We start from the raw sequence: 27,303 nt of genomic DNA, 5'->3' as shown, positions 1-27,303 counted from the left end.
GAGTCCCTGTTCCCCCGAGCACTGCCAGGAGTGACTAGAAATAACAGTCACAAGCTGGCAGAGGGGAGATTTAGGGTAGACATCAGGAGGCACAACTTCACATTCAGGGCGGCTAGGATCTGGAACCAACTTCCAAGGGAAGTGGTGCTGGCTCCTACCCTGGGGGGCTTTAAGAGGAGGTTAGATGAACACCTTGCTGGGCTCATTTGACCCCAGTGCTCTTTCCTGCCATGGCAGAGGGTCGGACTCGATGATCTGCTCAGGTCCCTTCTGACCCTACTAACTGTGAAACTATGACTTATGCTTGGTCCCAGTTTCTTCATGAATCCTGTTTCTCCCTGTAAGTGGAAGGGATTGTCTCTTGCTCTGGGTATGTACAGCCCCTAGCACAGTGGTGCTTCTAGCTTTATTGCAAGGCAGAGGAGCCTGCACTATAACAGGGACTTAATTGAGACTGAGGTTGTTGGAACCCAGCCTGTAATAATGAAGTGAGGAGGGGGATAAGGGAGAAAATCAAAGGGATTCCCTTTCAAGTCTCCACGGTGGTGCTAAAAACAGTGCTGAAATGATATCCCTAAGTCACAAAGGGGTACCTCGAAAGGAACCTTTCAAAGATCAAAGACCTTCTTGATGTACCAAAAAGTTAAGGAAACGCGGATTGTGAGGAATTCAGTCCAAGTAAAACCAGAAGTGGGAAGGAATCAGCAGCGGGAGAGGGATGGCGGTCCCTGGGTTCAGGGGTGATGGCACTTCTTGTAACTGAGGCTGTTGAGAGAGGAGAGAGATCAGAGATGATCTTGGGATGGAGAGCAGGGAACCGAACTTGTCTGCCTACCCCGAATAGCCCCACAACGGCCTGGTTGGAGAGAGCTGCAGCCGAGGGGGAAATTAAAGCAACCAACAGCTCAGTGGATCCAATTTTGCTCTATCGTACTAGCGCTTGCACGGAGTCGCTCCCTTGTATTCAGCAGCTTTTGCAGGAAGCATGGATGTGGGGCTCTTTCAGACCAGACAGGAGCAATCATAGGCATAACTACAGATGATGGATGCATTGGCCTGCCTGGTTTTTAATGATTTATGGCTCCCTAATTAGCTGTTTCAGATGCCAGTGAAGTGGTCACTCAGCTGTGTGTGTCTGTGTGAGCAAGTGCTGCTGAGAGAGTCGACGGAGGCTCCGCGCGGGGATACGACCGTCGGTCTGCAGGCAGACAGCGGTGAGGTAATGATGATGGGGGCAGCATTATCCAGTGAGGTCATGCTTGAGAGGGATGGGAGCTGCGTTTGCAAGGGGAGCTGGGGGGGGTGTTGTTGACTGTGTTTTACGGTTTCTGAAACGGTCTGAAGCTTTATAGCTGGTCTTCAGTAAGTGCTGGTTAGCCACGTCGTGAACTGGCAGCTCTCCATTGAGAAGGCCGATTGTCCAGTGGTCACCCATGCTGCACCGCAGACTTTCTGGGTGACTTCACCAATATCCTGATACCTTTGTGGATCTGGCCCCTAGACGTACTTTGTGCCTTGGTTTCCCCCAGCTATCAAATGTGAATTACAGAATTTCTCTCTCTTTCAGGGTTTCCAAAAATAAATATACTTCAGCTGTATGAGACCCTCGGATATTGCAGTTAAGACCATACTAGCAAAGGAAAACCTCTCCTTGATCCCAGGCAATTTTAAATGTAGCTCCCGAAGAAAGTCATTTAAAGCCATATCGTCCTTTGTGCATGCGTTACGGACTCTGGGGCACGCGCATCTTGGAGGCTTTGTGTCCTGGAGCTGTTGATCGTATTGGGATTTGAGCGGGTGGAAGGCACCTGGGAATTGGAGCTGGAGCCTTGCGTGGTGGGGCAGGAGTCACCTGGCTGCAGCTTGGCCCCTCTGCTCAGGGGACGGCGGGGGGGGAGCCGAGCAGTGCCACGGTGCAGCCCTGCCGGAAAGCTGGGTGCACTGCCAGGGCTGGGGGCGGTGCCATCGGCAGGTGTGGGGCAGGAGCAGGTGGGGCTCGGCACCCTGCAGACTGCTGTAAGCTGGATGGAGGGGGGGCAAACCACCTGCACCACCTGGGTGAGCTCTGCTGCACATGCCCCCTGAACTCCCCTCCCTCTTTCCCCCCAACCCCTGCCAGCTCCTGGGACTTAGCACACGGGCAGTGCCCCCCCCACACACACACGCATATCTTCTGAAAGATTTTTGTGTGCGACCCTCAAAGCTCACCAAAACTTCATTTAAGCGGCCCTCCAGCTGCAATAATTGCACCCGCCCCGTTCCAGAGGCTGTTATCCTGCAAGATAACCATAGCTGCATTCCCTACCCTACCGTCCCGTGTGCTGAATTGGTACTTGGCTAGGAGAGAGCCACCCTTGCGTTGTGACGCTCTTGGAAATTAGGTCCCCATCAGCTTTTGGCCAAGTTCTGCCATCCTTAATATCCGTGGGCTGCTGGGAGGCTTCCTGGCTTCCCAGTTGGGTTACTCCAGCTGCCCTCCGGGGTTATCGCTTCCTACAGGGATACCTCGCTGCCCACAGAACGGGGCTTCTTGACTTCACAAGCGCGCCATTGAGAGAGCTTCCTCTGATACATCCCTGCAGGGCGCTGGCTCTCCCCCAGCGGAGACAAAGCCTGCGCAGCAGCCGCCGCTCTGTTTGTTAGGGACAGAAACGGTCTGACTCTTAACTGACCTGCAGGTTCAGGTTTTGGACTCTGGCAGCAAAAAAACTGTTGGTGACTATTCAAGCTGGAATGAGAACCACGTTTCCAAAGCAGATCCTGTGTCTTTAAGCTTTGAAAGGTCTGATTTACATTCCTCCCAAATAGTCGAGATGTAACTTAATACAGTAGGGTAATATGGAGGGGGCCGTTCATTGTGCAAGCCTTTGTATTGCTGCAAACTCTATGACTGCTGTATCTTTCTACAGCTCACTTTCAAATGGCCTCGTTACCCTTTAACATGCTATTCCAGGATTTCACAGCCATAGGGAGAAACACCCCCGGCAGATAACCAGGATCGGTCCATGCCGTGATAACTTGTTCCCCACCCCTTCGCTGCCCAGACTCAGAGGACAGGCAGATCCTTCCTCTCTTTATCAGGTTACCTGGAGATTAGACACTAACTAGATCAAGCCGAACAGATCTTCAGCTAGTGTGAACTGCTCTAGGTCCATTCGAGCCAAAAGAGCTGTACTAATTTACAGCAATGGGGCTGAAACTGGTGCAGAGAGGGGCAGGGCTCGGTTGGATTATGCAGCCTTGCAGCAAGGATCAGACCCATCATGTAGTTATCACTACCTCTTTATTGCTGGGTCCAATTTTGGTACACCCACGTGATTCCAGTTTGGGGACTCCAGCTACAGAAAGGATGCGGACAACTGGAGGGTCCAGCGGAGGGCAATGAAAACGGTTTGGGGTTTGGGACACAGGACTTGAGGACAGGCCAAGGGAACTGGGCTGATTTAGTCTGCAGAAGAGGAGACTGAGGGGGGATTGAATAGCAGCCTTCACCTCCCTGCAGGATGGAGCTGGGCTGTTCTCAGTGGAGGCAGATGGCAAAACAAGGAGCAATGGGCTCAAGCTGCAGCAAGGAAAGTTGAGGTTAGATATTAGGAAAAACTTTTTCACGAGGTGGGTAGTAAAGCACTTGAACTGGCTACCCAGAGAGACATTAGATCTGAAAACAAGCTCATGGTTTATCAAGCAGTTGTGATCCCCACCCTACTGTACCAAGCTGAGACGTGTACAACATCCAGGAGACACCTTAAGCTGTTGGACAAGTACCATCAATGCTGCTTACAAAAAATCCTTCGCATCCAGTGGGAAGACAGACCCCCCATTAGCGTCCTTTTGTAAGCAAACACTGCAAGCATTGAGATGATGATCAATCAGTTGAATTAGGGCTAATTTAAGAGGAGGGGTGGGTGCATGTGTACATACTTAAATATTACACTCAAGCCAATGCTACAAGACTGCTTAAGCTTGAAAACGAAGCACTCAGAAGTTTAGAATATGCTCAAATTACATTACCCATGCAACCTTAATTGTGCCTCTTGTGTGTGTGTATTATCATGCAAGCTTTAATTACGTGATTGCACATTAGATGCTGCATTGCTCATCAGCAGGATTTGAACTTGTGTTCTTCAGAGGTACTTCTGCCTTTATGAATTTTAAGTCCTGCCAAAGTACAGTACGAACCTCTTCCCTTTGAACTTGTATATGGAAATGGCAGCAGAAGGGGGTGTTTTCCTTTGCATTGCGTTCCCGCTGAGATGCACACTGATGCCTGCTTTGCCTGTGGGTTATGCAGTTGGTTTGTGAGACAACAGGGCAATGTCAGGTTCCCAGAGCCCTGGCTCTGAGAGCAGCATTGGTGGAGGTGTTGGAGCAATGGTTAGACAAGCAATGGTTATGAGGAAAGGTTGCGGGACCTGAACCTGTTCAGCCTTCAAAAGAGAAGGCTAAGGGGGGATCTTGTGGCCTGTTATAAACTGGTTAGGGGGGATCACCTTACTGGGGTCGTTTGACCCCAGTGCTCTTCCTGCCATGGCAGGGCGTCACACTAGATGATCTGCTCAGGTCCCTTCCGACCCTAGAAACTATGAAACTATAAGCATGTCTAGCCTGTTCGCTCTGAAAGACCTGGTTTGTGTCAGTGGTGTCTGGCACACTGCAGACTTGAATCCTGTTCCCAGTCGTGCCTGAAATGACATTGTCATCTCGGTGACCTTGTTGGTAAAATGGGTGGAGGATACAAGCTGCCTGAGGTAGGGAGTATCCGGGCTGCAGCCTGCTGTGAGCAAAAGGTTGAACTCAACTGAGAGTCCCTTGGGCTCAAAACCAGTGCATCTTCCCGTGGGCTGCAGGGTATGTGTGGAAGTGGTGTGGACTGGAAGACCCCTTGAACTCCTGCCTCTCACACGTGCATATACCTGAGACTTCACCTGGTAGACAGGAATGCATGACCTGTGACGCTTGGCAGGCCTAGGGAGCTCAGCTTTTCAGGACTGAGCCCAAAATTGAGGGTTTTAGCAACTCTGACATTTTTTTCTAAGCATCTCCTTCCCTTGATGGGTTCTGCAGCGCGTCCATGTTACCGAACGCTGTAGAAAGGTGCTGATAAGATATTGTATTACTGCTATTCTATAATCTTAAGGTATTTTGTTGCACATAACCTGCATATGTCGTATCTAGTCCCTTTGCAAAAGCGTGCTTTGCACTGAATGGATGTGGAAAACTTGCTGCAGGGTGTATAATTTCTTATGCTTTTAGGAGTACAGCAAACCCATTTTAATTAAGCATTTGGGATTTGAATTATTTAATAACAAAACAGTTTTTGTCTAGTCGCCCGTGAGTGAAGTTTCTGGCAACCAATTTTTCCCCAGATTTGAAGTCGTGAAAATGAATTATCCTATTGTCTAGGAAGATGCACCAGGAACCTCCAGTGGACTTCTTCTGTAGGCTGCCTTGAACACAAACTGTGACTACCACTTATTTAATTACCAGCTCCCTTTGTAGAGAGCATTGAGACAAATGTTAGGAGATGAAGCGGAGGAAAGCAGTACGTTCAGACTTAGCCTGGAGGAAGGGTCTGTCCTCGCTCGTCCTGGAGGATCCTACCGCTGGGTGCAGTTCTCTTGCCCGCATCATGTTTTATTCGGGAAAGATGATACGTACGTCTCGGCCTCCTCGATTGCAAAGAGTGGCTGCTCCAGGAGATGCGAGCTGGAGGAGACTTGCAAGGAAAGATGAGGTGAAGGCCTTGTAGTCTGAATGACCTTGTAAAGGGGTTTTAAATACAAGGGGTGGGTGAAGTGGAGTCAGTGTATACACGTGGAATATAAAACAATTAAATTGCAAATAGATGAAGGCCTAATGCTGATCTAGATTTTGAAACTTGGAATTTGAGATCTGGGGCTGCTATATGTTACTCCAGTACAAATGCTAATAGAGCTGACTGGTACACAATATGACCACAACACAAGTTTGTTATCCATATAGTGTGCAAATCACAGTTTGTGACCACCCCTACACACACATGCACATACACACACACACACATATGAAAACACGGTATCTAACAGTTGTGACTGCAGCTGAAAATAGACTATGCATTGCATCCAATTAGTGCACTGCAGCCTGTGGGACCAATGATTACAACGCTTTGTCCTTGGTATCAAATATGGGGAAAACTGGCAAGGCAGGGAGAACTGACTAAATGAACTAATTTTTCCCCTTCCTTAAGGCTGGGCATATGCTGAAGTGAGAGGGTGCCTACATGTGGCAGAAGAGCATGAAGCCCACCCTGCACAAAAAAGGCTGCGGTGCAGTGGTTAAACTGAAACAAGCCATGGAAGGTGAAAATAATCCTGTCCCTGAGCAGCCCTGAATGTTTTTAAAGACAGCTGGAATCTATCGTGCTTTTAATTTTTATATCCAGAAACTTGTTGAGACAGCGTCAGGTCAAACTGTCTCCTGTTATTATGGCTCACATGGTCAAGGTAAAATGTAGCACTACCTAAAGTCATTTCTTGTCTTGATTTTATAGTACATAAAGGCAGGTATCGGTGGTGTCCTTCAGTTGTCCTTTGAGAGTCTCTATGTTGAGTGGGGGGCCTTGCAATTCAATCCCCCCCCCGCTCCAAAATCCTGATTTCACTGAATTTGGCATCAGTCTCATCGCCTTCAGTGCGACTGGGACTTGGCATCTTGTGCATTGTGGGGTTTTTTGGCTAAGACAACGATTGTCTTCATTGCAGAAAAGGTGTGTGTGGCTTTTTAACTGCAGGTTAGCTGTCCTGCTTAAACCCGAATGGAAGCAAAATGGAGAGTCTTACTGTAACACACTCGAGTTGTGCCCAGGCTTGACCCTTCCAACATGCTTTCTGGTAAAACTATCTTGCTTTATCTCCACTAGCCTTTTACAGCAGGATATCTACCAGGCGTTAGTTGGCCAGTAATACAAGTGCACCTCTACTTAGCAAATGAAGTCGAAGCTTATACCCTATTCTGCAGTGGCAGGGGGGTGGCGAGTGGTGAACACCCACAGGCGCTTCCGGCACCGGCAGCAGCGGCCAGTCTCCGGGGGCGTATATGCACCCGCGTGCAACCCTTATGCATCACCAACGCTTAGACTGATTTTTGCTTTGGGCTTTTTAAATGTCCATACCTATCCACAGGGAGCAAAACAGTGCGCAGACCTATTTTCCTAGGCCTAGCAGTTGCCATTCAGTTACTCCTAGGAAAGATTTTTCTTCTTCATTCTGCCTTTCACACATAAGGGTGCATATTATATTCCTGGGTGTGTTGTATGAGAAAATATGGTATATTAGTCTGTGAAATGTCCCATGGAGGAGACCCTTTCCCTTAACCCCTTTCCCGCACCATGAGTACTAAAATTCATAAGAATCGAAGCAGTGAAGCTTTTTTGGAAGAAGAGCACTAGCTTGATTGGGAAGCAGGACACCTCAGAAGAGCTAATGGAGGATGTGGGCAGTTCTTCGGAGAGAGTAACTTCCCGTTTGACTTTAGTAATCTGATAATATTCATCCCCAACATACTACTTGGAGAAGCTGGTTGTATGTTGGGAGGAAGCCTGCGGGACAGTCTTAAATGAGGCATTGCTTCTGCTTTTGTTCTACTTACCAGTACAATGCAAAGTTACTTTCCCAGTTTCCAAGGAAGTGCAATGTTCCTTCCAGTAAATGCATCGGACAGAGCATCCCTGTGAGTGTCACAGATTAATAAACTGAGTAGGTAATTGCCAGTGATGGCATCCACTTTTCTGTCTTAGGGAAGCAAATGTGGGCAGGACCAAACCAGAATGACTGTGATGTCTCAAAGTTATAATGCAATAAAGCACTAATAGGAGCACTGTTTGCAAATGGCTTGACCTTTCTATAAAAAAGATGCTTTCATGGCTAATAAGATCCAATTTTGTCCCACTGAAAATAGCATCTTTTTGTAGGGAAAGAATCAAGACTTTGGGGTTTTGTTTTCAGTGCTGTCCCCTTAGTAAACTTCATGATATTTTATGCACTTCCCCTAGGAGGGGAAAGGGTGTGGGGTTGTCTCGTATAGGAATTCAGCCAGCAATTTCAAAAAATCTACTTATTTATGCCAACCCTGAGGATTAGACTTGACACTATCTCTGCCACAGGTTATCTGGGAGGGATGGGCACCTTGGAGACGAACGTTGGAAACCAGAGAAGTTGTTTTGCAGCATGCCGAGCTAATGGGAAAGCCAGAACCTGGACTTGCTTGTAGGGCAAAAGAACTCAGTTGTTCGGTGTGCAAGATGCTTTGTAGCTGCGTGAGCAGAGGGTGCTGGGGGCGGGGGGGCATTTCAGATGAAAATTAATTTAGTGAACGCTGAGGCTATTTGTACAGATAATCAAAAAGCCCGAGGCTGAATTGATTCAGTCTTTGCAGGTTAGTCTAAGCTGCAGAGATTAAACTGAGAAACAACTGGACAGACAGTTACTTTTGATTCAGATTAAGGAAATGCAGCCACATACCTGCAGTGGCTCAGGCCAGAAGCCGGGAGGCACTAGAGAATGGCTCTCGCTGCGTGTTTGCTTCCTCTTCCTGCTGCCCGCGAGGCCTCTGGGATTTGCTGTCCAGATTCACACCAGCAGGACTCTGCAGGGTTGCTCATCACTTCCTCTTCCTGCTTCCAGGTGCCTCTGAGATTTGTAGTCCACAGTGACAGCCAGCAGTAAGTTTTTAGCAGGGCAGGGCAGCTGTGTACTTGGGGGAAGGGGAATTTAACCCTTCCTGGCCCCAAACCCCAGCTTGGGTTTTCCTGGCGGGAGCAGTCCTTGCCTCCCCACTCCCAGCCCTTCTCTCCTGGAGCAGACAGCCCAGCCCAGGGCTGGAAAGCATGCTGGGGGACTGTGATTTAACTTGAACCAGGAAGGGGCCTGGGACAGAAGTTTCATAAGCCAGTTTGACCCAAATCGGTCAAGTCTGATACTACATTCAACCAGGTGTATCTTAAACCAGCTTCAGCTATTTTGAAACTGGTTTATGTGCACTGAACTTCTGTTCTGTTACAGGTTTAAACCAGTTTCTGATGACTTAAACCAGCTGATGTGTAACTTCTGTCCCTAGTCCCAGCGAGTCCCTGTGATGCACTTACTCAGTGGTGCTGTCTGGAAACGTGCTGCTGCTCCTGGGCTCATGCATACCCCAGGCAAAGTCTGGAGCGTAGGTGGTGTTTTAGGTGAATGTGAGAGGCTTTTATTGTATTAAGAAAAATTATGCCCAAAATAACTCATCCAGTGAAAGGCTTCTATTAAACTCACTCGCTGCTTGTGCTAAATCTATATTGCAACACTGCCTGCCAAACCAGAGAGGATAATGAAAGTGTTAACCAATGTATATTAAAATTGATGGGATGTTGGGAAGTGATTTTAAGTGATTCCACTTGCAGCACATGGGACATAAGTAACATAGAGGGTGTGGGGTCATGGCAAGTTGGAAAGATGTCTCTGGTGGAAATCCTTAATGCAGCGCTCTCCTGAAAATGTATCCGGTACACATCAGACCTAAAATGTATTTCTAAGGTGCATTCATCTTTGACTCTCTCTTTTTCTAGTCTGTCATGACGCGTCCTTTAAACATAAAGCCTCACTATCCAATGGCAAGGGCCAAGCGTTAAGAAGTTATAATAAAGTGAAGCAAATCACAACGTCCCCATTCGCTGGCTTCCCGAAACAGATGCAAAACTGTCTATGCTACCCTGACCCTTAAACTTGTAAGCAGCTTCTTCCAAACATCATTCATGTTAATGCAGTAGAGACTTAGGTCGTTGCATTTTAAACTCGAGGCTTAAGGTAGTTGTGGCAATGGAGGTCTTGTTTGCATCAGCAATTGCTTCAGTGGCTGAGCATCAAGCACAGTGAGCTGGAAAGCTGAGAGTAGCGTGGGAGCTGCAATGGTCCTGGCAGAGGACAGGATAGAGCGGAGTTTGGAGGAGGAAGAAGCACTGGTTGCAAGAGAGGAGCATTTAGAGGAGGCACAAATCATCAGCCTGGTGGCACGTGGCTGAAATGCGAGCTGCAGGTGCAGCATGGCTATAAACATACAAAAATAAAAAATGAAGCAATTTAACAGGAGAGGGCTCGGTAAAATTATTTCCTAGCATGTTGTCCCTAAGAAGGCACGTGCTGTTTTGCTTGAAGTGAGACTGGAAAAAGTGTCGATCGAGGTTCTAGCGCTGAGCCAAGATTAGATGCTAGGATCCCAAAAAATTATACCAGAGTGGCATATAATAAAGAGGTTGAGCAAATGCTTAGAACAGAAATCCTAGAGCTGGATGCTGCACCCCCCCAGGAGTTGGACTCCATGGAGAAGAGCTATGCACATACCTAGGAGATGAGGCAACTTCCTTCTCCTAAAATCACCATTTGAACTAAGTTGCACAGCTCAACTTTGCATCATGTCTCACATTTGGCTGTCATGGGTTTATAAAGTGTGGGGTTGTTTCTGTACCCTGCTCCAGGTCTCCCAGGGCTCCAGCAGTATCGGGAATTTAAAAAGATCTGCAGGCTACTAGGAACATCTGCTCATTTGGGAGCTGTGCGCGGTTGACATTGGTGGTCCTCTGCTTCCTTCAAACCCCATGCACCAGGGGCTGCAAGGACAGGGAGTAGTATAGCTCCGCTTTACACTGCCCTGTAGCTTTGTAGGTAGCCCTGGGAGGGGCTAACGCTGCACAATAAGGAGCAAGTAGAGAGGAATTGTGCAAAAAGGAACAGAACGAAGAATTTGGGCGAAGACGTGGGAATGTGCTGGGACGCACAGTTTCTCTTTGGCAATGACATTCCTGGCACGTAGGCGTGTGTTATTGAATCAGACTGTGAGAAGCTGTGCAGCAGGGAAGGAAGGTCCTGAAACTCCTCTTGCAAACGCCCCTCTCTTGCCCCATCCACCACCAAATACCTCCAAGTCCTCCCGGTTCACCTGTCCCGAATGCGATGGTATAATGCAAGCAAGGCGAATAACTCTTGCAAAGCAATAAGCATCGGACTAATAACTCTGCCCGCTTTAATAACTCTTTGCAGCTGGGAACCAGGGCGTAAAACCAGCACAGAAAAGCCACTTATAAAAGCCCGTGGCTCGCTACTAGCAGCTCGGCAGAGGTGCCAGAAGCACATGGCTTCCAGTTGAATCCGACGGCAACATGCAAGGGAATGGCTTTTAGAGGAAGATGGCCTTGCCCTTCATCCCGGGAGATGAAGCACGGGCCCTTGCTAGGGTTACGCTTGTCCCAGCAGCTCACCCCGTGACTGCTGTGCAGCGGCCCAGCAAAGGCCCATCAAGGAGCTGAACAAAACTAGGATTGCAGTGCAGCCACGTTGGCCTCCAGCAAGCCCTGCCCACGGTCGTTGTGATGGGAATGTCCCTGCTGCTAGGAAAGCAGCATTGGGTAACAACACCCCAGATGGGGCAGTTTTGGGGATAGCTCCCATAAATAACCAACAGCTTTATAAAAGGTCCCTTTGCTGTGCCCCTTGCCGATCATTGTTATTGTATGAATTCCCCAGCTCCGAGGAACAGGAATGGCCTCCCTTTTTATAGTTAATGCCAGCCTGGTTCTCCTTCCCGTGGCGTCTCCTTTGCTGTAAGTTGTAGTCGCCTTTTTTATCACTTCGTTGTTGGCTTCCCCTCATGATCCAGAATCCTGGTTTGGGCATTCACCTTCCCACGTATCCTAGAGTCGGACATAATTCCCATCGCCGTTGCAGATGCAAGACCAGAGGAAGCAAAAGCCATGATATTCCACGAGGCAGAGATTTTGGCTCCATAGAAAGTCATGTTAAGGGGAATTTTGCCATTCGTGTGGCTGGCATCTAACCCTGTGCCTCTGGGGTGCCCTTTTAGGGTTCAAAGTTGTCCTTATAGGATTGGGGGAATTTGAGGTCAACTTGCAAAAGTGCACACACCACCGCACACATACATTTGGCATAATTGCTAGCCAGCTGCTCGTACTCAGAACAACACACGTGCCTCTTTCAGTCAGGAGTTTTGGCACTTCGTGCCACTTAAACTTCAGAAGGCTAAAATTATCCTCCGAGGCTATGACCTTTGCTTGCATTCAACTTCTTTAATCCTCACTGGGGAAATCTTCACAGAGTCTCTTTCTTTATTTTGTATTTTTCCCGTCCTAGTTGTAGCGATTGCTCCATGCAGCCTAAGGACTGGATCCAAAGTCCGCGGGAAAGACTCCAGTTGACTTCGGCGGCTTTCATCGGAGCAAGGAGCTGTGTGCATAGTCAGTGCTCATGGACTCGAGGTGTTTTGTGCTTTCTCTCTTAGGCTGTGCTTTGGGAGGGCAAGAGGGGACTAAACTGAAGGCCGAGGGTTAGGGGCGCTATAGAGTCCCACCTCTCTGGCCAGGAAGTTGGCACAATGTGCAAAGCAGTAGACATCAGATACACACGGGTAATGTCCAGTAGGACCCATCGCGACACCACTCACTACTCTCTTCCCTACCACCTACTTCCATCTCTTACAAAGCTGCCACCTCTGCCTCCATGAAACCCCGCTCTCCCGCTGCCAAGCCATCCCGCCTTGACCATCACATGTTGGTCAACGGTCTACTGGAGCATCTCCCTTTGGGGATGCCAGACCTGCTGCAGGGCCCTCCACCTGATTCTGGCTGTTGCTTTAGTGTTTCGTGCATGCGTTTCAAGGACTATATGGAGTAATGTAGGGTGGAGAATTTAGGGGCTTTTATTAGCGTGTCGGTGAGCTCTGATGTGTCAGAGGGAAGCTGCCCATTTCCAGGGATTGTGCTCGCAGGAAGGGCAGCTGTTGCAATTTCAAGCCGTTTCCTCCTGCACCTACTTGTTCCCGTGCTGTTATCTCTGTTTGGGCAGGGTGGGCGAGCATCTCGGGTAGCTGAGTTCTTTCTCCAGCACATTTAGTTCGGCTTTGCGGTTTCCATGAGAACCGAGGAGAGGCATTCCTGGCTTCGCTGCTAAAAGCCTTTTTTTTTTAAGAGCGGTTCAGGACTGCGACCTCTCCCAGGATCGGAAATGAATGAGTGAGGAAAAGGATTTCCGACGTCGCGTCCAAGCTCAGGAGAAGTGATGGCATTGACAGTAATGCACCTATCGGTTCCTGCCAATGCGTTTGAACCCTAGCATGCATGGACGCTTTCCTTCCCTCTCTGACGTGGGGTTTGGAGCTATTCCTAGTAGAGACAAACGAGAAGTCGTCTAGGTTTAAGCAAGACCTAAATTATGCAAGGAGAGGGTAGCCTTCCAGTCGGCACAGGCACGTTCCTGCAAAGCAAAACTCTGACTTAAGTGCCTGAAAATGCCAGCACCCTCCTGTAACGACCTTGGCCTGTTTGCATGCGACTTTGCACATTTTCCCTATTTTCATAGGTCACTAGTCTATGCTGAAAACCCACGGCACGGAGAGGAAATTGCTGGAGAGAGGGAAAAAAAGAGCTTTGGGGGGAGTTGATTTCAGTTGACATGTGTCCGGATGATGACTGACACTTGCTGTCTGCATTGCACATCTACGAGGCGCAGGAAACACTGTGAGCGTTCAAATCCACCGTGGCCAAGAGACTTCTTCAGCCACTTCGTATAGCTCACGACCACAGCTGGGACTCCCGCTGTCTATTATCACTTCAGACTTTGCGGGGGGGGACCAAACCACCCACCCAAGCCATTTTCAGTGATGTGATTTTTTGGTATGCGTTCAAGCTATAATTTTGTGTTTCCTGAAATAACTACTAAGTACTCATCAAGCGGTGACTGCCTTTAACTGCCTTTTATGTGCATCTCAAGTGCTTCATTACACGCCTGGGGAGTTTTTCCCTTTCTTTAACAGTAAACTTGATGGTAGGTGCATGACTAGTGCAGGGGGGTGAAGGAAGGGTATTACGATCTCTTGTCTGACCTGCCGCAAAAAGCAAGCGCGAGCTGGGGACGGCACCACCACCGGCACCAGGCATTGAATGTTTAGCATCAGATAGGGACTGGAAAGGGCAGCTCATGTCCTCCACCGAAGCAACGGTGGGTGCTAGGAGCTGGTTCAGTCCCGGCGGTTTGTAATAGCGTCCTGCAGGAGGGTTTTAAATCCGTCCCACCGCTCAGTGAGAACCTCTTATTTTTAAATGCTGATTGTTTGATGGTTTTAGATCAAAAGTAGCCTGTGCTAAGTCTGGTTCTGCTCCAGTCGTGGCACAATTTTTCTCCATTGGGAACCTGTGAGCATTAAATATCTATTCTGAAGCTGGAAGGGAAGAGCTTTTGGTGTTGGTTTCTTACAGCAGGAATCGTTTCTGTCTTAACAGCTTGCAGAAGATTTGATGGTCCACCTTCTGCTCAGCATGCCCTGGTTGGGGTAGGTGGGCAGAAAGCCCCCAAAACTAGCAAATCGTAGTTCTCAGAGGTAGCTGCCAATTAGCCTGCTTAGGTAACTAGATGATAGTGGTGCATATGCACCACCTGAACAGGAAAAGGCATCTGAACAATCTTGCAAACTGATGAGCGGGTCATTTTTGGTGGCTGTATAATTTTGATTGCTCTGGCTCTTAGGAAGTGGCCGCCTCCTGGAAAGTTTCTGTGCTCCATAGCTGCTTCTGGTCTTTCAGTGCACTTCTGGGTCTGATTCAAGCATACAAAGTCCTGACTCATTTAGTCGGAGTGATGGTGACAACCACGTCAGGGGCAGGTCTGCCCTGGTGACGGAGGCAGGACCGGAGGCTAAGGGCTAGTGGAAAGGAAGCCCAGGGGAAGTTCAGCCTTTAGGGCAAGCCCCAGGGCTCGTTGGTTTTGCAGTGTGGCGGAGGAAGAGAAGAGCGTGCGCCGTGGGTGGAGGAAGGGTTATTAGTCAAGATCGTAGGAGAAGTTGACAGGTCTTGGCAGATGGTACTTGGTTTAACTCGGGGAGGGAGGGGAATATGTCCCTATTATAATCATTCGCGTCCTAGCTGCATGTTACAGGAGATTTCTGTGAATCCCGGCAAGCCGGCAGTAAATACATAAATACAGGAGCCCCCTTGGCTGCTCAAACAGGACTGCTAGCAAAGCACAACGAGCTATAGGTATAAATAAGCAGCTGAAATGCACTGCGGTGGCTTCGGCGATGGGTTCATTCAGCACGGGTGCTGTGTCTGCTCCAGGGGCTGAGCAGCCAGGCCGGTAGTGCACAGACCCCGCTGCAGCTTTCTCAAGGTTTCGCAACGGGATTAAGGAATTTCAATGCCACCCGTTGCTATGGAGACTGTAAATCATTGTCATGCAAGGCCTCTCTGTCGGGGTTTCTTTGCCTCTAATTGCAGCAACTTTAGCAGGAAGGCGAGGGGCTCGGTTCAGATCGCGGGTACAGCGAAACTCATCCTCAGGAAGTGCCGAATTGTGGGGCGCGCGCACGAGAGACGATGCGGCAAGTGCCAGGACCGGTTCCTTCGGTCCTGCGAGCTCTGAAAGCAGTGGGGTTATGGGGCGCCTATCGACGCATGGGTCACAGCAGACTTGGTTAATTGAATTTACTGGAGGGTGCTAATTAGCACGGTCCAGCTGCCTCCGTGTCCTGTGTATTCATTGTTTCAAAATGCTGGTGGGGGCACTTCAATTAGAGTGGCTCCGAGAGACGTGCTTTAGTTAAAGTGCCTCCACCCCGGAGCATGTGTATAGATACCCATGGTTGGTATCGCCTGAGGATTTGGCCCACGTGTGCATGGGGCAGGTCTTGCAGTGGCAGCTGGGGATAGGCGCAGAAACGTGTCTTGCAGCACTGTCCCGTTGGGGTTCGGCAACCCGCTGTCACATGCAGTCCTGCCCCCGTCTGTCTTGCTTGCAGCTAATGTGTGGTTTAGCTCCTTGCTTATTTTAATGGGGTGTTTCAGACCTCCATCTCACCCTTTCTTGCCCCCCACTCCATTCGCAAAACCTCACCCATCTCATTCAAGGGATCCAAGCTCTTTTTAAATGAGGTCTGGCTGGCTGCTGACGGGCCTCGGACAACATGGTAACGTGGACTCGTCAGCCCAGAAGTGGCCACGTTTGCATCTCAAGCCACGCTGATTTTAGGTGGCCTGCATGAATCGTGCCAGCTCCATTGAAGTCAGTGCAGGCCCATTGCTTTGCACCCGCCGAGGGTATGGGTAGCTGTACTGTTGTTGTGGATCCTTTGACAACGAATGGCAGCATAAGTGTATTTTAAGACCTCTTCCTCCAAGCTGATTATTACTGTGTGCTGCTTTATATGCAGACAGGAGGGTGAAAAATGTCTGCGTTTCATTTCTCTCAGTCAAGCTTATTGCAGGTCCTTTCTTCTTTGCAAGCCAACGTGCCTTATGGCGCACTCTCACTTCCCGGTCCGAGCCCTCGGTCCGTGCTTTGCCGAAGACGGGACTCGGTCTGTACCTTTATGCACTTGGCTGAACAACAGGAGCAGCTCACATGCAAATTCCCTGTGCCTGTGGGAGCATGTTACTGGCTTCCTAGTCCAAAATGCTTTCTTTTGAGAGCTCGCCCTACTTTGATTGTAAGCTCTTCCAAGCACTGGGGAGGTGGGGGCAGCGGGGTTAGACCCGGATGGTCATCGCTTCTTCCACACTGTGAACACGGTCAAATTCCAGTTAATTCGTGCGACTCATCTCTAACTCTCTCTCTTGCTTTTCAGGGCCCAATATGCCTTTTTCGTACCCTCTGAGCTGACGCCATTTTAAAAGGCTTGCAATGGATGTTTGCTCCAAGCAAGCTGGTTTTTACAAAATGTGAATTTGCAGTTCAGTTGTCCGGAGGTAGATGTAGGCACAAGCTTCATAGATGCCCCGCTTAAGCTGGACTGGAAACAAATTGCTCACTATCTGGGTAGCTGGTTTTTGTGTTGTTTTACGTGCACACAGGCTGCAGTCGCAGTTTATGCAATGGACTAATTATTATTATAGAAATTAGGTAAAAGTTTCACGGGAGTCGAGCTTGGGGCATCTGAGACCAGCGAAAGGGCCGAGTGCTAAAACCCTGCTGAAAATGTAACACTCGTTTCCCAAGCAGTAGCTTGTGGTTTAGGATGAGGTCAGCAGCTTTAAATGATCAGAGTATGTTGTTTCACATCACTCCCCTACCAGATGTGTAACAATTAAGTATTCATAAAAAAAAAATAAAGATTTTTTTTTTTTTGCAAAAATCTTGTTGGTCTAATAAAAGAGATCATCTCGACTCTGAGTCCTGATTGCCTTTTCCTCCAGACCAATACAGCTACAACCTGGATACCTGACACAATTAAGTGTCCATAAAGCCCATCCAGAAATATTGCCCAGTTTTTTATAGTGCAAATAAAGATGGGATGAATTACTGGCCGTATTGAAATCCACTGAAGTCTTGCCAGTTTTTTTCCGCTTGTCCAGGATTTCCCCAAGGTCTCTACCCTGAGGAAGGGCTTTGATGACTGAAATTAGATTGCACCAATACAAAGGAAAGAAGAGTTTGGCCTTATAATGTGCCAAAGCTAGCAGTCTTATCCACTTCATGAGCTGCCTCCAAACCATCAGCAAAGCACATCACTCCTTGACATGATGCCCTTGTGCTTCGAGCACTGGCCTGACATTTGGGAGGTGGGAAGCCGGGTTGGAGGAGTCTCTCCAGTTCTCTTTGAAAAGCAGAGCCGTGTCTTTAAATGGAAAATATTTAATTGCTTATAACACTGGCAGCGGCTCCAACATTTCTTTTTCCTCTGAGAATGTCAACTCTATTCTCAGCTCAGATGAGACAGACCCACTTGTCTCTTTACTTTGCCGTCCTTATAGTTTCCAGTGAGCCCATTTCTATGGCAACACTGTCATGTTTCTCCATTATTATTTTCTTTTTTTTTTTTTATGCACAAATTGCTTTAAAAAGAGAAAGGGGAAAAATGCAGATTGGGTGAACTCGATTCCAGAATAGAAGGAGAGGTTTCCACTGCCTGATTTCAGAGGCAGTTCAGGGCAGGATCTAAATTTATTTCCTACGAAGACAAGTTATTTTCTACCTTAAATATTATTGGGGCAGGGGAGGGGGGAAGGGATGGGGGAATGCCCTTTTTGAAAATCTCCATTCAGCTCTTAGCACTTGGGAAGGACACATCCGCCCACATGGTCCCAATCAACAGTTCAGTGTTAACAGGATGATCAGAGGCAAGAAATGGCAACTGGAAGGCATCAGCACGTGTTTCCTTGTGTCCACCGAAAACACATGTCCCAGCACGGTGAATCATTTTTGCTTCCCTCGGAGCATAAGGGGAGGAGGCAGACCAAAAAGCACATGCATGCACATGCACGCGTGCACACACGCAGGGCTGTTTTGTTGGGCTCGCTCACCAGATTTAAACACCAAGGGGAAAAATCTGTCCTGGCCAAACTAAAAGGCAAACGTTTCAAGGCTTATGGGGGAAAGGGGGAATTCTTTTCTTTCTGAGTTTTACATTTTGTTTTCAGTCTGTTAAACTCTTTGGAAATGAAAAAGGGAAATGTCTGGTTTTGATCTCGTCAAAACATTTGGCTTTTCGGAACGGGAAAACGTTATTCTGAAGAGGTGGAGGTGAAATGTCTTTCGCCCCTTCCTGTGCACAACTATATACTATGCCAGATTCAACCTAACATGGTGAACGGAGACGTTGCTTTGTGGGGAGAGAGTTTGAGGGGATGTGCATTTTTTCTGCAAATTATCTATGAAAAGCCAAGTTGGCCCAGCTCTGTTGGGCAGTTTCTTTCTCCCTGTGCTTCCACTGCATTGTTTGAGGGCACGACTGGGGCATAACCAAAAGGACCCGTCTGGGAAGGGCATTCAGATGGAAACCACACCGAACTTGTGTCGAATGGAAACCCGGTTGATGTATTTCCCGGGACCGATGGCCTTGTGCCCTGCGCTCTGCATCACCCTGCTGAATGTCCTGGGTTTAGCAGCAGGAGTTTGCAGGCAGTTGCATGCTGTTTCCTTTTGTAGTCAGTGGGGGATTATCGGGCTGCTTCGTGCTTGCTCATATAGGACATAAAATATTTTTCTTGGACAGATCAGATTGCAAGGAAGGGTCAGACCTTGACGTTTTAGCTCGCTGCTCGTTGGGCCAAAGCTTCAACGGGAATTTTAAGTGAACGAAAAGCTCAGATTTTGGTTGTGCCAACACAGCTCTGAGTAGCGGGCAAGGCAAAGTCTTCCCTCTCTAGCGGGAAGCTCTGGACAGCCTTGTACCAGAGCTGTGTCTGGTCCCTCACCTCCCCCCACCCAAGAAATACAGCAGGTCTTGAGCCTGGTAAGATGCATTTTCATCTGTGGCAGGGCATCTCTGCCAGAACGGGTGCCAGCTGGAAGTATAGTGCCCAAAGTGACCGTCTAGCCCCTAGAAAGTCCCTGGTCCTTTCCCTCCTGGCACGCGACCGCTCCCTTGACAGTGCTCACTGTACACGGCCGTACGATGCGATGGTATCCCCCTCCAACCCTGCGGCTTCTCCAGAATTTCAGCTTTCATATTTAAAATAAATGATGGGTCTTCAGCTGCTGAGGGTACAAAGGAGACAACAAAAGGAGCTGTTTGCTCCCAGCAGAATAGCCGCCGCCACCCAGCATATGAACTGCCCTCTTCTTTTTCCCTGGAGGCTTAACTCTGGTTCCCAGCCAGAGAGATTTAAGTGTCACTATATAACTGTTTCATCCTTCACATAGGAAAAAAGGGAGTCACTGCCTTGCAGTGAGTGACGTCTCATTTTAACTATCCAGGTTGTAGCCAGATTGGTCTAGAAGTCAAAAGGAAATCACTTCTGCCAGAAGTTTTGATTATTTTTTTTTCTCATTTTAGCAGCACGTGTGGGTGGGTCCCAGTTTGAGTGGAGTGTCGTGACCTGGCCCTGTCCTGCTGTCTTAGTGGACACCAGTCTGGTGTGAGAAGCGAAGGTCCTGAGCCTCAAATGTGCATATACATTGTCCGCCTTATTTTTGTCGGCAGTTGCTGCAAATGTACGTGCAGACAGCACGGCCGCTGTTTGGCGTGCAGTGATTTGATTTGCATGCTAAGCTGAGGTCATGCTGACATCAGTGCATGTACCATTTCAACACTGTCATTTTTTTTTAAAGACTCAGTCCCCAAGTGTCTGACTCGAGTCTTCGGGAGATCTGTTACCATTCTTGGGAATGGAAAGCACCACTCCTGACTCTTGCTGCTGCCGTTAACCACAAAACAACCCTCCTGCCAGCGTTATGAAACACAGCTGTGATTCTCCGTCCCTAGAAGAGCTTGCACGGAAGCAACTGGGCTTTCTAATGGGAGAGGAGAAACCTAGGAAAAGTGCTCCTGTACACCAGCTGGACCAGAAGCAGGGCTCGAACCCATGGCATCTTCCCGTGCACCCTTTGAACGTTTGCTCGGATTCAGCAGTCAAGCCCCAAATTGGGGCTGAGCAATATATGCTGTATGTAAAATAGCTGAGGATATAAGAGCTTGCTAGCTGGAGTGCAGCACGAGCTGAGAGTGACTGCAAATTGCTTGCAACTTGACAGCTGTTTGATCTGCGTGCGAATTATTATTTGGCTTTCCCAGGCTCGTTCCTGTTTGGAGGGATGTCCACGTCACAAAATCCTCCCACCCATTTGGCTCAAACAGACAGTCCCTGTCGCAAGGGGATAAATGAGATGAGCAGTAGAGATGGGGCCGCTTGTATTCCTTTAAGAGTGACCCGTCTAGGTCAAGGTTGGGAAGGGGCAGGGTAGAGGGTTGGTTTGCTGCTCTGCTCTGTTGACCCTGTGCCTAAAAGCAGGTGTTTGTCTTTGATCGTAGTACTTAGGGTCGGATGGGACCTAAACAAATCATCAGGTCCGACCCCCAATTTTCAGTCTGTTCCTGTACTCTGGCTCTGAGCCACTGTCAAGCCGGTGCTGAAACCGAAATAAGAGTCCAGATTATGCGTGGCTCCTTGGTCAGCAGGGAGACTAAACAGGTTTCAAGCTCCCCTCTCTGCCAATCCACAGGGGTTATGAACTGGTATAGGTCCCTCGCACTAAATTTTAGCTCCGACTGTAACTGTTCATGCTTCTTTTCTCCGCAGGTCACGGGTTCAGTTCCTGGAAAAATGGACCAGGTCACTGGTTAAGTTCAGGCAAAATAGGCATCACCCAAGTGTTGCCCAACCACTTGGCACCATTGCCCGCTCATAATAGCACTTTCCCATGCTTTGGAGAGCCCAAATTGCACGCTCCCACTGCAAAATGACAGCTCCCCCTCCCCTGGAGAACCCCAGCCCTGAGGCCTGAACCGGATCAACGTAGAGAAACCTGCTTTTGACTATTTTAGTGTGGTCTGAGTCAACCTCTGTTTCTCCTTCAGGTCCAGCCGGCTGGGACCATGGCTACGAGCGCCGTTCCAAGTGATAACCTCCCCACATACAAGCTGGTGGTGGTCGGAGATGGTGGCGTGGGAAAGAGCGCTCTCACCATTCAGTTTTTCCAGAAGATTTTTGTGCCAGACTATGATCCAACCATTGAGGACTCCTACCTGAAACACACGGAAATAGACGGACAGTGGGCTATTCTGGACGGTGAGCAAACTACTTCCACTCTGATTGATTGTTCTCCAGTTGTTCGGGAGGAATCCAAGGGCAGCTCTGTCCTGAAACTTTCCATAACTTGTTGTGCTTTTATGGATTTTCAGCTTTACTGTCGCTGATGTGTGGTTTTGGCACAAATCATTGTATGCACTGTTTGTGCACACTAAGCAATGAGCCTCTTGTAAAGTTGAAACTGTGGCTTGCATTGTGCCACGATAGTCTACTGTATCAATGGCTCATTGTCCAGCTGGAAGGATGCATCGAGTGGGGTTCCTCAGGGGTCTGTCTAGAGTCTGCTCCTAGTTAATATTTTTATTAATGACTAGAGAGATGGAGCAAGGTCCGCTTCTTATGTTTGCAGCTCACCCTATGCTGAGTGAGACTGCACGCTCTTTGGAGGACAGGATTCAAATGTAAAGCGATCTTGGTAAATTGGAGAAATTGTTTGACATAAGTAGGATGGCGTTCGCAGGCAGGAGTTTAGTAAGGAAAAGTGCAAAGGGAGTGCACTTAGGTGACAGCTATCGACTGGATAGAAACAAGAGCGGGGCAGGTAGGAGCGCTGCAAAGAAAAAGGATCTGGGGGTTATAGTGGATGACAAACTGATACCAGTCAACACAGTACTGGGATGTATAAAGGACAGTATCATACGTAAGACATCTGAAGTAATTCTTCCCCTCCAGTCGGTACTGGTCTCAGCCTGGAGTGGTGTTTGGTTTGAGATGCTACACTTCAAGAAAAAGGTAGTCCAATCAGCAAGAGCCTAGGAGAGCAAAAAAAAATACTCTAAGAACTAGAAAAAATGACCATCTATGAGGAAAGATTGAGGGCAGACATAACGGTCTTCAACTATGTAAAGGGTTGCTGCAAAGAGGATGGTTATAAACTGTTTTCCCTACATGTAGGACAAGAAGTTATGGGCTTCAATTTTAGCCGGGGAGATTTGGGGTAGGCACTAACTGTAGGGATAGCTAAGCATTGGAATAAATTTCCCAGGGAAGCTGGGCAATTTGTCACTGGAGGTTTTTAAGGACAAGTCACATAAGCATCCGTCAGGGTTGGCGTAGGTAGAGTTGATTCTGCCTGGGGGCACTGGGGGGGGAAGGCACTTGATGACTCTCAAGGTCGTTTCCAGCTCTTTATTTCGGTGATTCTTGCATTAGCAGAACAACCTGTTTGTCATGTAGAAAGCTGCTAGAGCACATGCTCTTCGTTTTATGGCCCTGTTTACATGCCACCTTGTCTCTGGCTCCATCTGTGCTTCTTCCTTTTGAGCAGGGTTGAGTTTTCCTCATCGAGATGCCCTTCCTTGCCGCCTTCCTCGCCCTCCTGCTCTCCCGTTGATAGAAATCCTCATCAGTCGTTGTTCTGAAGACTTGACGAGCCTCCCCGTCCCATGTAGTTGGCATCTTGTCCCAGTACACGAGGGGGCCTAAAATATTAACACAGGCTGCGATAACCACACGTGCCATTTGGAGTCATCTGTAGGCATCCAAATTGAGCAGAATTACTGTGCTGATTATGAAGCATCCATTGCGATTAAATAGCAGTGTAGTTAATTGTGTAGCCTGGAAGAGGCCCTGCCTAAGTAGCGCGCGCTGCTATAACAGTGCATGTGTATCTGAACGAAGACTGGACTCAGAATGAAATGCTCACTCCGGGAGACATTATCCTCTCATCACTGAAGGAGCACGTTGCCACTTACATAAGAGGAGGGAGTTTCTGTGACTGGTTCGACACCCTTTTAACATACTGGTGAAACACCTGTCTCTGAAGTGCTGGTTGCATTTGAGGTGTACACACTTCCTTTTATGACTTTTTGGGGGGGAGGTCAAACCAGAAAAATAAACTCGTTAAAAAATGTAGATTATTGGTTAAAGGAGACAGAGACTAGAACCTCATCAGAAGAGTTTATTGTCCACATTCAAAAAGTTGACCTTTTCTTGTGGTTGTGTAGCACAGAAAATCTCGGCACGTGTATTTGACGAAGTAATTGACGTGTGACGTGCATGCTCCAGTAAGAACAGCCAGTGCATGCCGACCCTAGGAGATCGGAAGTTAAGGAAACCATTCTCCCGACTTAAAGAAAACAGCACGAAAAATGCTCTTTAAAACATTAGCATGCCATCCACCAAAACTCATCGAAACACCCACAGACTCCCCGGCTCTTGCATCGAGCCACTCTCCATGCAGGCACCCACTCCTCGCGAACAATCCCGCTCCACCCCTGCCTTGTTTATTGTCGCAGTGCCCAAGAAGCTCTGGCATTGCGTAGGTATGAAGTTGGACATTGGTATATGCGTGTGCTTTTTTCTTTTTAATTACAGAAAAGAAGGAATGTGAAAACATCAGTGTGGGGTCTTCAGAAGGGGCGGTTGTGTGTATAACGTATCGTTTTAATCTTCAAAGACTTCCGTTCTTTTTCCCCTGTTAGACATAAATTCATTTATTGAGAACTCGGCTGCATTCCTAGGAGCATTTTAAAGGCTTAAAATTTAGTGAAGAAATCAGTCCCTGAAGCATATTAAACCTACTTTAAGGCCTCAATCCTGCAAATACGTGTGTGTTTAGTTGTTGATCATTTTTATGCAAAGTTAAGCACACAAATGAGTGCAGAATCAGGCCTAAATATACATACATAAATACATATTTAGCAGCATTAAAGCAAGGCCAGCTTTTAACAGCTATAATGTTTTTACTTCGGCTTTGCTACAGAGCGAAACCAAACCCTGCTGTAAGTGGCAGCATGTCACTGTCTGACCTGGTCCCTGCATCCAGAAATGAGTGACCTTTGCCTTCTGTGGTCTGCCATAATAGCGGCTGTTGCATATTAGAACCGACTGAAACTTGTATTATATTTTAGCCAAACTTGATTGTTTTCACTGAACGTGGGGAGTTGGGGGTGTTTTGGTGAAGAACTTTTCTTTTTTCTTCAGTTTTCAATAAATGGATTTTTTTCCTCTCAAATTTCTGTTTTAATCAAAAAGCGATACATAATAAATACATGATCCTAGCTCTAGGCAGTGCCTGTTTCAATGCCCCGTGAGTTGAATTCACCTATATCCTGGAATGGCATTCTGGGTTTCGAGTTCCCCTGACCCTTGTGATCCTGCTGCCGTGAAGGTAGCATTGCAACAGCCTCTCTCCTTCCCTTTTCTCCCCTCCCTGCCTCCTTCCTGCCATGCATAAGCTATTGGATCATTAGCCTAGTTAGTGCAAAAGAAAAGGACCCTCTTATTTGGAGCAGCATGTGGCCCTTGCCATCTGCCTGGGGGAAACAAATGCATAAAGACTGCCTTTTTCACATTTCCTTTGCCACTGTTCTTTAAGGGCTTGAAGTAAAGCCCATTGAGTCAATGGGTATGTTTCCATTAACTTCTCTAGGCTTTGGATCAGGTCCCAATATTGCAGAACAGCACATCCTCAGACAGCTGGCCTTGGGGTAGCTACACGCTAAAGCATGAATGATTAAAGCAATAAAGTCAGGGACAAGCGTGACGGAAGTGAAGCGATGCATTATGACGATAAACTTCAGCCTCGCCAGATTTCCTTGAATGCTTCATGGGTGGCTAGAGCCTTTGCCAAGCGGCGTTGCATCCAAAGCATTGGCAAAGAAGAACGGGGGCTGTCTGCAAAGGACATGATTGCCAAGTGAAGACCTAAAATGAGCAGGCTCCATGAATCTCTTGTGATGCCGAAGGAAAAGGAAGCTGGAATGGATTGGCATTGAACACGCTCTTCCTCTTGCTTTCTTTCCCAACAGGCTGTTGACAGCATAGCTCCATGCAAAGCCTCTGCAGCAGATATTGCCCATAATAATGTTCCAGCATTGCATTTAAAATTTTACTAACTGGTAAGTTAGTATTAAAAGATTATTAGTGTATTAAAACTTTGGCTCCTCTTGAAGCAAAACCTGATCCCACCCTCATTTTATAACAGAGTAACTGGCAACGTGATGAGGCCTATCGGAGTTGTGTAATTTTTTCCCCCCGCCTTCCCTTCTCTTACTTGAACTCTGTTCAGATTCATCCGCTTTTATTTCAGCCTTTTGGCCTTGGAGTCGAACACGAGTTCCCATGCATCTGTCATGAATTTGCTTTCCAACACCAGTCAGGTCTTCTTACTCAGTTTACCTAATTGCTAAAGTAAGTAAACATTATTGCCCTTTCTTCACAGAGCTCTGTGTGAGATGCATTGCTTAAGCTTTTAAAGCAGGTTGTAGGTGGGAAAGTACTGTACAAGTGAAAAAATAACCATTAATGGTCCTAATCGATCCAGCTTGTAGGGCTGCTGCTGCAGCGTTCAGGAGCACGTGTCTGGAGAATACAATTGGGAGCCTTATGAAATAAGGGAAGCTCATATAAAAGCAAGTACTAGCCATGAATTATAGGATGCTGTTTCCCAGGGGAGGTTTTATGAGAGCTGCTTCCATTTTCTCTGCACTCAGCTATTTTCATTATTTCCTGCTGTCCCCACGGAGGTCAGAGTGGTTGTACTCTGCTGGCTTAAATGTATTCAGACACCTACAACGTATACACACGTTGCAGGTCAGAATTAAACGGATCCCAGAGTTAATCTAATTTGGCTAGCTTTAGCCTTAATTTGAGTTTCAGCCATCAGTCTTACACACCTCTTCATTTGAGAGAGATGAATCAGTGATTGGCAAAGGATTTCTTTTGCTAATGTGACTGTTAAACGCCAAGGTGGAATGATTATTCTGGACAGGAAGCCTAAGTGTATTGCTCTAGCCAGGCACTAATTCCTACCGGCTCAAAACCCACCCAGAGGGAGAGGGGATGTAGGTTGGGAGATCAACAAAACGTCTCTTAAAATAGGCCACACTGAGGTAGTTATCACATTACTGAACTCGGCACGTTTGACCTGCCTCCATCCTTTGCTGGTGAGCATCAGCGTAGCGGAGGAATAACAACGGGACTGGCCACGCGTGGGGGTAGCAGCAACTTCTGTGTCACCCGTTTGGCTCTTTCCATGCCTGGGATGACCGTCTCGGTCACCGTGCCGTAGTCACGCTACTGCCATAGCTCCATTGGCAAAGGGTGCCACGGTGCCCTGGGGTGTTATGAGATCCTTTTAAGGCTGCCACGGGGTGCCGTGCAATGTTAGCACCGTTAGGTGTGCAGGCACCTACACAGGATTCCCAAAATAAACCCAGAGGTTTCAAATACTCTTTAAAAACATCCTGCCCTGCTGTGGCCTTTCTTTGCAGCAGAAGAATTGCTCTACTGTCTTTCCATAGACCAAGGGAAGACTAGGATCAGGATGCCTTGAGTCTAATGAGGAGCTCTTTGTGTCTAACGAGGGGTGCTTTGACTCTTAAAAAGGTTGAGGACCACTTCTAAACCTTGTACCCGGTGTAAAATCCCAGACAAGCAGGTAGGAGATGCTAGGGACTGTAGCCTCCACAGGTTGTGTGAAGGGGCTGCTGTGCCTGAGAATTAGGGTTACACGCTCGTGTGTCTCTTCCCAAGGAGCCACAGAAGCTCACATTCGGTCTTAGTTTCTTCAGAGAATTGAAAGTCTCCATTACCCAGAGGCCAGCGGTGCCTTGTGTACTGCTTTGTGCAGTCACTGCGTTTAAGTGCCTCCGATCTTAGACCTCCTGCTCCTGAAGCTGGTTTGGTTTTTTCCTTGAAGATCTCACGGTTTCCCTAATAATTAATCTCGAATTTACTGCCTTAGGGAAAAAGAGAACTAATTCAGCAACCCCTATTGAGGTCAATGGCAAGACTCCCATAGACTCCAGTGAGTTTTGGAT

The 27,303-nt window shown here is 47.9% G+C and overlaps 1 protein-coding gene across 1 annotated transcript in view; it reads left to right on the top strand.

Moving 5' to 3' along the window:
• Window positions 1-27,303, top strand: part of MRAS (muscle RAS oncogene homolog) — a 65,073-nt gene that overhangs the window by 9,310 nt on the left and 28,460 nt on the right. Inside the window, exon 2 of the mRNA XM_019522626.1 lies at window positions 21,307-21,517. Coding sequence (XP_019378171.1) covers window positions 21,325-21,517 — 193 coding nt within the window. The 5' untranslated portion in view covers window positions 21,307-21,324. The remainder of the gene's footprint in view (window positions 1-21,306; window positions 21,518-27,303) is intronic.

Source organism: Gavialis gangeticus, unplaced genomic scaffold (genome assembly GCF_001723915.1).
Source record: "Gavialis gangeticus isolate Ggan-Ray unplaced genomic scaffold, GavGan_comp1, whole genome shotgun sequence".
Classification (NCBI taxonomy): Eukaryota; Metazoa; Chordata; order Crocodylia; family Gavialidae; genus Gavialis; species Gavialis gangeticus.
The sequence above is the reverse complement of the archived record's forward strand: the minus strand, read 5'-3'. Positions and strand labels throughout refer to the sequence as shown.